The sequence below is a fragment of the Protopterus annectens genome, chromosome 6.part0 (genome assembly GCF_019279795.1).
Source record: "Protopterus annectens isolate FY-2018-M chromosome 6.part0, PAN1.0, whole genome shotgun sequence".
NCBI classification, from domain to species: domain Eukaryota; kingdom Metazoa; phylum Chordata; order Ceratodontiformes; family Protopteridae; genus Protopterus; species Protopterus annectens.
This window is the reverse complement of record NC_056737.1, coordinates 1,737,802,977-1,737,815,569: the sequence shown is the minus strand read 5'-3', so window position 1 is coordinate 1,737,815,569 and position 12,593 is coordinate 1,737,802,977. Positions and strand designations below refer to the sequence as shown.

Genomic DNA, 12,593 nt, shown 5'->3' with positions numbered 1-12,593 from the left:
TCAACTGCATGCAATAAATCCTGCATTTCTTTACTGTCAGGACTTTCTATATTTGCAACCATTTTCTGCTTTAACAATGACATGAGATGCTGTTGATATTTAAGCATGTGAAACTGACAGTTTAAAGCTTACAGCTAAAGTAGCAGAAGTGTAAACCCCCCCCCCCCATCTGTCCAGAGCTCTGGAATCACTATCTGAGGGGGACAGGATTTTTGGCAGTGGAAGCTTTAACCCCTTTAGGACCCTGAGAAATTTTGTGTCTGCAGCTGAGTTTTTATAAAGGACTTTATGAGTCAGAGACCCTGTAGTACCTGTCTGGAGACAAGACTATCTACAATATCAAGCACAGAGGGGATAGCCAGGGTCCTGTGCGGAGGCAATAAAAGGAAATCCCTGAGCCTTTTTTTGGATTCTGAGTAATCCTGGCTCTCCCATTGGAAATGCTCCCTCATGGTGTGCAGGGTTTCCCCAAAAGAATAATCCTCAGGCGGTGAGGCTGAAGGAATGGACTCTTCAGCATCAGAGTCCTCAGGGAGGGAGAGAACAGCCCTGATCAGGGGAAGAATCAGAGGAAATGGAAACCTGATCAGAGGTATCAGTGTCTTGCCTAGGCCTTTTGTCAGGAGAGGGATGGGAGACCCTGATTAAAGTAATAAGATCTTCGGCCATTTTAAGCATCTGTTTCTTTGGCATGGATGACTGTTCTGGAGAATGATGTACTTGTTTCCTTGTCTTTAATGGTGTTTTTGCCTTTGCTGCTGTAGTAGCCTTAATTGTAAGCTGTGAAGATCTGAAAAAACCCTCCGAAGCTGGTGCCTGCACAGCGGCTCCGGACCCATCTGAGGGTATAGTTTCCGTAGGCCCAATACCTTGAGTTTCCACAGGCCTCTGTCTCCACGTGGCTGTCGTTACGGCCTGTGGCTCTGAGGTAGCGGGCGTCAGGGGCTGTGAAAGTGCCCCACTGAGAACCGGCAACTGGCCTAGAAGAAACTTAGTCATCGGTTTTGGGCCTCGGATGCCTTTATTTGTCTTTGCTTTTTTTTATACATTCCGGTCGTTGGTTGTTCCGACTGCATTATATAATTAAATCTTCGTCCAAAATAATGTAAAGCAAAATCAAACACATTTAATAGTGCGTTTATTGAATCTAGCACAAAACAGATAACTAGTAATGTCGTGGTCAGGGCCTAGGCAAGGAATGCAGTAAGAGTGAAAGTCCTTATGAGGTATTTCTTCCCACAAGAAAGACAATTATTAACTTTTACTGACATCGGTCTGGAGCAAGAAAGTTTCCCCAACAGGGTACTTAGCTTTATTGAAGACTTCGGTTCTGAAATTCAATTTTGAAAATCTCGGGAGTCTGCCGACTGGCACGTGAGAACTGCTTTCTTTGGGCACCGCACGGCAAGAAAGACTGAAGTAAATGCAGTCTGTTGCAGCGCACTGATGTCAGGGAACAGGCGACAGCAACCAACGCCGGACCAAGACTTTGGAACTCGGGCCGATTGTGGGTCGCCTGCCAGCAAAATAACCCAAGTGTAATGACTGCAACAGTGAAACACGAACATCAGACAGCAAGGTACGTCGTGGTCAGGGCCTAGGCAAGGAATACAGTACGAATGATCTTTATGAGGCATTTGCTTTCCACAAGAAATGCAATTTACTTTTACTGACATCGGTTTAGAGCAAGAAATAGTTTCCCCAACAAGGTACTTCGCTTTTAGTTGAAGACATCTGAAACTCTAAAATGAAAATTTCAGGAGTTTGCCGACTAGGATTTGTGAACGGCTTCTGCTTCGTGCACCACATGGAAAGAAAGACTGGGGTAATGGCATCAACTGCATGTTTTATATCCCTGACGACACAGGAGGCAGTAACCGATGCAGGACCCAAGACGGTTAATCAGAACGACTGAGGGCTACTGCAAGCAGATAACCCCAAATGAGAGGACTGCAACAGTAAAACACGAACATCCATAACTTCCTAGCCCCTCGTTGAGTCTTCAAAAAGGACTGCTGAAGGGCAGAAAACTTGATTCCCACAGCCAAGGTCTTGTCTTCCTGCTCACTGTGGGTAAGTGACTGATGTAGCAAAGAGTACATCTATAAAAGGGGGCATTGGTGAAAGACGCTTGGACTAACCTCAGAGGCGCAGCCAGGCAAAACTGAATAGCAATACCTGTGCTGGCTGCTTGAAAGGCACCTTCTGCTGCACTGTAAATCAGCTTCATTGAGGAATTAGGGACGCAAGAGTACATAGCTTGGGAGACACTTTTGGGTCTTCGGCACGCAACAAGTCAAAGTATTAAGCTCCTTGACCAAATCCCTCTGGAAGCAGGTGGTGTGCCAAGCAATTAACTGCCGCAGACTGAAAGTAGCAGAGGCAAACACCCAGTTTCCATGTCAATCGCCCAAGATTCTTGGTTGGGGGGTGATGAACAGACGCACTGCTCTGCCAACTCTTAGTGGCAACAGCTACCACTACAGCATCAACCGGTACCCCTTTTGACCAAAAGGGTCTGTGGGAGGGCTTAAACTTGGTTTGTTTTGGTACTGGCTCCACGGTATCTGCCTCCTTTCATGCCCTTCCTACCCTGCTAGCAATGAGATCTACCAGTTGGTCAGCAGGGGGACCAAAGGTGGTAGGTGGCCCTGTCCAGAATGCCTTCAGGAATATGGACTGAGGTTGGGAAGAACATCCACCCTTCAACTTGAGGATGTCCAAGATGTTCCCAAAGGAGACATCCTCTGGCTGAGATCTGGGGGACCCATCTCCTTCATGGAGGTCTGTATCCTTGGTGACAGGATCCATAAGGGAGTGTAGGTGCCTCCTCTTGCACAATCTCTTCCAAGGCACCTCCTCTGAGGGGGGCTCAAGGAAGGACTGAGTGGGGAACCCCAAGTGGGGTAACTCCTGCCTAAAGGCTGGTGAGAGCTGACCAGGAATAGGATGAGGAAGGACCGCTCTAGGGGCCTGGGAAGGACCCTAGACAGGAGGCACAGCTCTGGCAGAGGTCCTCTCTACTAACCGGAAGGCCAAAGGGCTGGATGATACCCTCATTCCCAGCAAGCAAGGCCACCCGAGAACACAGCATGCCACCACCTCAAGCCCTGAGCTGTCGCGAGCCAAAGCACCAAGGAGCAGAGACCAGTCTGAAAAAGTAGGACCCCCCCCCCCCCCAAGGACTCCTGAGCAAATGTTTGGGTCAGGAACCCAGTCTGCTCTGAGGAAGAGCAGAACCTGTCAGATTGACGGGGGACATAAAATGGGCTCTAGGCATCTGTCACCTCCTCACTGTGCCTTAGGGCCTGGAAGTCTGAAACCATCTGGGTCAGACGAGAAGAAAGCATAGGAGCAGGGGAAGGACCCCTAGCCAGATGGGCAGGGGACAAGCCCCAACTCAATCTGACCTTTTAAGGAAGGACATCATCCTGTCCATGTCAGAACCCAAAGGAGAGTCCTTAATTTCTATGGTGGATCAGACACTTATCCCAGATCCACACACCTTGGAGCAGAGGACAACTGAGAACTCGAGTGTTTGGAACCCAAATGTGTCTGATCCAAGGAGGTCAGGTCAGTGGTAGGTCTGATTTTTAGACAGATCCTAAGGCCTCAATCCAGAAGCCTTGAATCTGGGAGTAAATTCCCATGACCTCTGACCCAAAGGCCTCAAAGAGGCCTTGGATCCAGGGGTGGATTTGCAGGACCTATGATCTGAGGATAGTCTGATCAGCCAGGGCTGTAGTTGGACCAGAGAAGCTGGATCAGACAGCCTGGGCTTTTTTGAGCAAGAGGTCCCTGGGACAGAGGGGACCCTTAATCTTGTGGTCAGAGGGGCCCGGCTTGGCCAGAGACTGCCAGACCCCTGCAGGCCAAACCCTTCAACAGCAACCTATTCCAATGGTTGACCAAGGCCCTGGGGTTGAATGCAGGTGCAAATGTCACATTCAACCTCCAAGTGGTTGGCACCCAAACAATAGAGGCACTCCTTACACAAGTCAGACATGGGCATCTTCAGACTGCACAATGAGCACCTCTTGAAACCAGCTGGCTTATCAGACATTGCAAGACAGACCAAACACCAAAACCCAAACCGCATGCAAAACAGGAGTCGCAACCAAGTCAAAAACCAGCAAAGGACAACCACTAGCAGTACAACTACAAACTAATAATCTACAATAAGCTAAGACACTATTAAAGGTAGAATAAACACCCTAAAAGGTTATATTACGATACAAAAAATTGTGATTATTCCTGTTGAAGCCTTTTGCCTCCAAACGGGAGGGGAAGAGCTACTAAGCTTAAACTAAAAAAGATACAAAGATACTAGCAAAGAAAAATGAGAAAATGCAAATTTAAGGAAGAAAATTAAGCACCTGCCCCCTGAAGAGACTCGAGCCAAGGTAATCATGTCTGAAGTGGTGAGCAGCAAATGATATCTGAGGGGTTAGAGGGTAGAAAGGGAGGAGCTTCAGCTTAGGATCTGTCTGATGAGCTGCCGAGATCAGATGTCAGATCCCAAAACTCAAGTGATGAACAGTGACATGGATAACATCAGATCAATTTATCCCTGTCTATATTCAAGTGCAACCTAGATCTATGGATGGGAAACAATTTATGCCAGGACTGACCCCTGTATTAGTAATGGACAGAAGCAGCACCCAAATGTATTATCCCATGCACAGGTCCTCAAATTTATGGTATGATCCCAGTTTTCATTACGGGTAATGTACAATTATCAACTACAGGAAAGGCAAGGCCAATCTAACCAAATGGGAGAGGCTATTTAGAGCACAAAAAGGGAAATAGGCTAGGCTTAAAATGGCCCACAAGGACAGTCTAGTACTTATGAACCTATAAGAAAAGAGCTGGCATTTACAGGGACTAATGTATTTGGGGGGGGGGGGGGGTTGCAGCTGCCTTTATTCTCTACACCTTACTTTGGAGGCATCACTAGAGTCTCTTCATCTACAGCCTCAAAAGCAGGCCTTGTACCAGAAGAGGACTGCAACTATTATCCCACTTCACAAGGGTAGACCAACAGATCCCAGAAACTACAGAGTTTTTAGTCTGACTAGTCTAATACACAAAGCAATGTAATTCATTTTCATAGAAAAGCTCAGTGAAGACACAGGAAACCTTCAGATATTGAACTTAACCCAGTTTAGCTTTGTCAAGAGAAGGTCATACCTACTAAACGAGAAGGTCATACCTACTAAACGAGAAGGTCATACCTACTAAACGAGAAGGTCATACCTACTAAACGAGAAGGTCATACCTACTAAACGAGAAGGTCATACCTACTAAACGAGAAGGTCATACCTACTAAACGAGAAGGTCATACCTACTAAACCTGGTGGATTTCTTTGAGAATAAAAAGAAAATGGGATGAGGGGAACCTACATACTGCCCACCTGGACCTGGTTAAGGCATTAGATAAAAAATACTCTAGTATGGGTGGCAAACACTGAGCTGGGCATAAATCCCTGCACAACTAATAGACCGGTCCCAGAAGTCAGGATTAGCACCACCTCTACCAAGCAATTGGTCACCAACAGGGTACCGCAGGACTTCATGTAGGACTGCTTATTTGGCATCTTTTTCTTGGGGGTAAAGGCTAATGCCAAGGGCCTTTGCCTGACCAGGTTTGCAGATGACTGCAAACTGAGCCATCACATATACCCCCCCATGACACAACTTACAACAGGGTCTAACAAGTGACTGCTGCCAAAGGCATTGATTAAAACTATGCCATGAAATGCACTGCAGTTATCTTTTGGGAAAATTGCCACCAAGGCCAATTACTCCATATGACACCATTAAGAGCAAACCCTGTAGTCAGGGGTCTGGGAACAGACAGTAGTCTGGCCTTTGACCAACATGCGGCCAAGGTAGTAAGCTTCTGTGCCACACAACTTAAGACCATGGCATTCAGATCCAAGAAGTCATAGGGCCACTTAATGATGGATCTAATAAGGGCCAAATAGAGCAGTGCCCCTTTTGACATGTACCTGACCACACATCAACAGAAGGAACACGCACAAAAGTTCTTTACCAGGAGAATCCAGGCTTTAAACTAAACATACTGTCCTACACAGACTGGCTTAAAGCCCTAACTCTATACTCATCTCCTACAGGTTACAGACTGGCAATTTATGACTGGCAATACAAGGCATCATCCGAACCAGCTAAGATGGACCTTTTGCATATCCACAAACGAACAGCATCAGAACCACTAGATCTAAGTATTTAAACAGCTTGTTGCATAAGATATGTTGGTGAGACAGATCTGTTTCAGAGGAGGCCCATGCTTGGAACAGGCTTCCCAGTCTTGTGAAGCAGTCTCCATACCCAGCCTTATTTAAAACGTAACCTTGACCAATGGATGTGAATTTAAAAATTCACCAGTCTGGCCCCTCATGTGCTATGGTCTAGGCATGTCTGCCTCCAATATACCCCCCCCCCCCATGACCTCTAGAAACTTTTAAACATACCACGTCTTAACCGATTCAAATATGGACATTTTTAGAGCAAGGGTATGGACAGATCAACATGACAGACGTGATTTATTACAATACAAAAAGAAGGATGGTATTACAGATGAAACCATTAGATTCATTACTACTTTTGGGAAAAACCATCAACAAGTTAGAAACATACTGAACAACTGGAATATACTATTAGCTAATGATTATTTTCGTCATACACTGACTAAACAATGTTCCATTTCCTACAGGAGGGGCAAAACTTTAGGCACATTATTCTCCCATTATAAACATCGGGATAGTGGGGGTGCCACTTATAGGCAACTGACCATATCTGGGGATGAATTATTGGGGACGTTTCCCTGTGGTCATTGCTCTTCTTGTGGAAAGGTCAATAAAATTAAACAATTTTCAAGTGCCAATATAAGCAAGATATTTGATACCCGTATTTTTGCTAATTGTTCATCTAGTTGGGTGATTTATTTGGCCACATGCCATTGTCATGCTTTTTATGTAGGTAAAACTTCACGTTCCCTTAGAATCAGAATAGGTGAACATCGTAGTGATATTCGTAATCAAAGTCAGCAATGCCCTATATCAACACTCTATTAAACATAAATCTGCCAAATTTATGTTTACAGTTATTGACAAGATTCAGGGGAATAGACACAATCAGTTGGGTTGGCAAAGTATTCCAAGTAACAAAGAAAAATACTGGATTATACACCTGGGTGCTTTATTTCCACCTGGACTGAATGACCACTTATAATTAACATTTTACATATATATACACAATCACACACACTGTATTCCCTTTGGTCATATCTAGTTATATATATTATATATCTTTGTCATACATTTATGTTTGGAACATTGATAAACATCCCATTGTTATTGGCTACTGCTATATATATATATATATATATATATATATATATATATATATATATATATATATGGAGCTTTTCCATTGGAGAATGTCTTTACTATTTTTCCTCACTGATGAAGGTGGTTTACCGAAACTAGTTTGAGGTTTGGTGATATATGTTGCTGTGAGTATATGGTGTAATTTCAGCACCTATTTTACTGCCAATAAAGCCTTTGGAACCGATTTGCTGGCCTTTGTTTGTTTCCTGATATTGCTTTGGGCCGTGCAAGCTTGAACGTGCGTGGGTTTGTGTTTTACTTATTTAAAACGTAACCTTGACCAATGGATGTGAATTTAAAAATTCACCAGTCTGGCCCCTCATGTGTTATGGTCTAGGCATGTCTGCCTCCAATATACCCCCCCCCCCCCCATGACCTCTAGAAACTTTTAAACATACCACGTCTTAATAGAGTCTTTCGGCTTTTCCCGGTTAGGGGTCGCCACAGCGGAACTCCGGTCCGCTAATGATTGGCAGTGGAGTTTTACGTGCTGGCTTGCTGGGCCTAATGCACAACCTTCAACGAAGGAACGCCCATTCACACATGTTGCCACACAGAAAACGCTCTGAGAATCGAACGGGCGACGTCTGAGGCGACAACACTACTGCAGCACCACCACCCTAAATGCCCATAATACATGGGGACACTGGTTGGATTGCATGGCTAGGCTTTTAAAAGAGCCTGGTGGTCATTAGCCTAGTTATGTACCCATGAACAAAGATTCTCTGTAGTAATCCGCATCCAGTATGCAAACTGGATGCCCCCCCCGAAATCCTGGGTCTGCTTTTATCCTCCATTTGTATCCCCCCCACTACTGTGAAACCTTGCCGCGATGTTACAAAATTTATACATTTAAAACTTAACTTTCCACTATTAGATCTGATGAAAGAAAAACGTGCTTATCTAAGAAAAAGCAATAATGGGAAGTTGCAGACTTGTCTTGTTTGAATGTGGGACTAGGTAATGGTAGATTTGCTTTGACCTTCAGCATTTACTTGGTTTTTGGACTGCTAAGATCTGTATTAACAGGCAGTGTGCCGCAACATTGAAAAAAGGACCATTTCCCAACATTAAAGCCCTAGAGACAGAGATAGATTTTAGCACCAATTTGGAGAAGCATCCTTTTAATCTTTTTTTTTTTTAAAGACAATGATATTTTACAGAACATTCCATTATATTTTAAAAGTAAACTAAAATGTATTTTAAAGCATTGGTGCTAAATACACATGTCTAACACCTCAAAAATCACTTTGTAAGAAGGAATTTCAGTATTCATAGACTATTGCCAGTTAAACCATTTAACCACCATAAAAAGGTGGAGAAAATGCAAGCAAAAACAATTCCAGAAATTTACCACAGCACCAGATGGAAGTATACAATTTGGATCAAGTTGGAATGATAGTTCTTCCCTTGCCTTACAGTAAGGCACCTGGATTCTAAATTCAATGGCTATACAGGCTACCCATTGATATGGTAGTGCAGGCATCTTTATCAAAGGCCAAATGGATTTCCAAATATTTATATTTATCTAACATTTGTTGAGTGGGAAATTCCGACTAGGACAGAGCCTATTTTTAGCGGAGGCCCAGGAGAAGTGTTCCAGATGCAGGTCTTTGGAATGAGGGAGGAAACCTGAGTACCCAGAGGAAACCCATGCGAAAGGAGGGAGGACATGCAGACTCCGCACAAAAGGCACCCTACACGAGAATCGAACCGGAGAACCTCTTTTGCTGTGTGGTGACCATGTTAACTACTGCACCAATGCGCCACCCTAATAAACTAAAAACATGCTAGTACCATCTTACAGTACACAGGACACAATCTTATCCAATATTTGTGCTGATAATCCACTGTTTGGAATTTATGCAAATATGAAGCAACATTTGATGCCTGGAAGCATCAATAGGTTAAACTACAGAAATGTCTAGAGGCATCACAGCTATAATGTATTAAACACCATGCCTCCCTTAAGAAGCCTGTGAACCACTATACTGGTCACCAAAAGGTAGGTACACAGTAGAAAGATTAGACATTTTAAATCTTAGCTTCAGATTCCCCATTGATACTCACTTACTACTACCAAAAGCACTGCAGTGCTAATTCAACCTGGTCCACAATTAAATTCTCCAAGATGGGACAATGATTACATTTTTCATAAAAATGCCACACTAATACCGCTCTCTGCATGCACATCTAATGTCTAGCATTATTGGGAACAAGTTGTGGTTAACTTACACAAAATAATAAGCGTGATTCCATTGAAGACGGCCCCAACGTAAGTCATTAGCCACATGAAGACTGCCAACTAAATGAGAAAATAAAATTAGAATCATGACTAAGCACATGCAATCAATACATATTACAATAAAAAAAAGTAAGTCTCAAGCACATTTTAAAAAGCTCTTCAGCCATTGTCCTTACCAGTTTATAATCCTTACCCAACTTGTCACTTAAGCAGTGAATTAGTGTTTAAAAAAAAAAAAAAAAAGCTCTCTGAAGACCTCTCTGGCATTACCTGAGTGGACATCCACTGGCTTACAGTGCCAAACCCAAGTGGGTAAACATCACTGGACAGGTACTCTGTTTAATGGAATCTTTTCCCATATGTAAAGCCTTTTCAGTTAGAGTTGCACTACAAAATGTCGGCACACCATTCATAGTACACCCTGTAAACATGGAGTGGAAAACTTAGTTGGGTGTAAAAAAGTTTGGTTTCATTTTTTTTCAATCTACTGGGTATTTGCTAGGATTAGTTTATTACTATTACTAAACTTGCTCTGCATTTGAATGGTAGTATATTCATCCATTTGACACGCACTTCGATACTAATGCCACTACTGATGGGTCAATATGAGCATCTTTAGGAAAAAAGCTTGCTAACCAAGCTAGAAACTGTCCCATCACAGTCACCAAGGAAATTTGCCTCTAAAGTCTAATTTCAAGACTTCTGACCCAAGCTAGTTACAAATGGCTTTGTACGTCTCTTGGTCTAACTTCCTGAAGCTTCAATTTAATGGAAACTAAACAGCATTTGCTGTGTGGCAGAAACCCTTTTGCCCAACCCCCAGCTACTTAAATGGACACTGCCTCAAGCAGCAACTGCAGAAATCATGCATCTAATCAGTGTGTGCAAATACAAACCATACCAGAGCGATTTAACATGGACAGGAGATTCATTTCAGATTGTAAAATGAGCCAAGTCTCTTCCACTTGAGACTAGTCAATTAGTGCAGTAATGCTTCATGACTACCCCCAACAGATTATTACGTGTGAACTGTTACCAATATGGACATGCTCTTCTGACCTCTAATACCAAGATGAATTAACTGACCCAACGAGCTAAGGTACTACAGATGCTCCGGTGTTTATATAGTAGCTTTGACTCCTTACAAAGTAAAGGTTAACAGTTTTCCCACTGTAGTTAGATGAAACAGTACTACAGCAGCCTTATGCAAGCTGTATAAATTAAATACATGGGGTCTTTTGGAGCAGCAGCCTATAGATAAACTGACTTTTAAAGACATCCTGTAAGGTGTAGCACTTGTATGGACATTTGAATGCTCTGATCACTGCTGCTATACTCAAATGGGACTTGAGCTGTAGGCAGGCATCCACCCATCTTGCCTGAAATACAAAAAAGGCCACCCTCCCTCTTTACAACCTAATTAGACCAAGTACAATGCCCCCTTTCTATGCATATTAAGCAAATGGAAAAGCCCCCGACCTAAAATCCCTGCATTACCAGGAAAATTGAAGTGCTATCCCTTTGTTTCTTACAAGCTCTAGCAAGGTGATCTATACCTTGCATTTATTACCACTGAACACCACATTCTCCTGGACTTCTATCTTTGAAATAAACTACTCCACCAATACCTCCCCCACATCTAAGCCACCTCTGAAATAAACATCCCCTGCAAGTTAAAGTGACACCTTAGCATCCTTTAGGCCTTTACCTACACACAAGCTTAGAGACGGACTTGTTCTGCCCTTTTAAAATGGGACAGAGCATTAGGGTGGGTATTGGCAAGTAGCAAATTATTTTTTTATGCAATAAAATCCCAACATGTCTATATAGGGCCCTTCCCATGGAACCAAAACAGAAGAGTGTGTCTGATCTGTCAGTCAACTGGAGACTGCTTGGATTTTGTCCACCTTCTCCAGTTTTGAAGACAAACTGGTTAAATGGACTTTGGCCAAGCAATACTGAACTAGTAGATCTGTAAACTTCTACACCGAAGTCTGAGGAAAAAACTGACTCTGGATAGCTTAATCACTAACTAGTTACATTAAACACGAAAAAACAGCTGAAAGTACTGTCCTAATGAAAAATGGCTTATGGCTCTGTAGCCATAAGAGCATGCAGCTCAACTTGCAAGGAAAGGTTGCCATTACTAAAGGGATTTTACTGACAAGAGCTCAAAGGAAAGTAGACAGGCTCAAAGCAAGCCATTAAAACAACCCACTCTTTGCGAATATTAATCTTTGATGAACTCTGAAGCAAGAAGCTTCTGGAAGGGCGCATCAGGGCAACCACCAGGAATAATGCAAGAAAACTGTTGCATATGGAGTTTGACATGAAAAGGACTATGTTCCATCACTGGAGAAACCTTGTCACAACCAGTCTGTACTGTCCACTGGTTGAGGAACCACATGAGCAGCATGAGACATCCCTAGTAAAACCAATTTCTTCAGTAGGTAGGCTTATCAGCAGTCATGAGGAAGCTACTGCAGTAACTTGAACAGGAAAGTTATGATCCCCTCCCCTGCTTGACGTACCACACTTCCATGCTGGAGTAGATGCCTACTGCACTGGAAAAGGGTAATCTTGGAGCACCACCTGCTTAGCAAGGACAGCCCTCATTTCCAAAACACTGATGTGCATACTGTCCTTGTGGGTTACCCATGTATCTCGGTCTTCTCCAAACAATGCCCCCACTCAACAGCACAGGTGTCTGGCCATTGCTACCTTGGAGGCCACAACCTACAAAGGTCTACTCAGAAAAGCTTGAAAGTTCAAAGTAGTTCCATGCACTTTTTGCATTTCCTAACTGGAGCACAGAAATTCAGTAGACTAGACTAGTGTCCAGAATGCAGCCCACACCTCAACTGTCCATATTTTCACAGAATGTCTATTTTTCATTCTTGGTCTGCTCCTTAATTTGTGATTTCGGGCAAATCACT

At 43.4% G+C, this 12,593-nt stretch overlaps 1 protein-coding gene across 1 annotated transcript in view; it reads right to left on the bottom strand.

Moving 5' to 3' along the window:
- Nucleotides 1–12,593, bottom strand: part of RTN3 (reticulon 3) — a 475,542-nt gene that overhangs the window by 244,329 nt on the left and 218,620 nt on the right. The window contains exon 4 of the mRNA XM_044075128.1: nt 9,648–9,717. Coding sequence (XP_043931063.1) covers nt 9,648–9,717 — 70 coding nt within the window. The remainder of the gene's footprint in view (nt 1–9,647; nt 9,718–12,593) is intronic.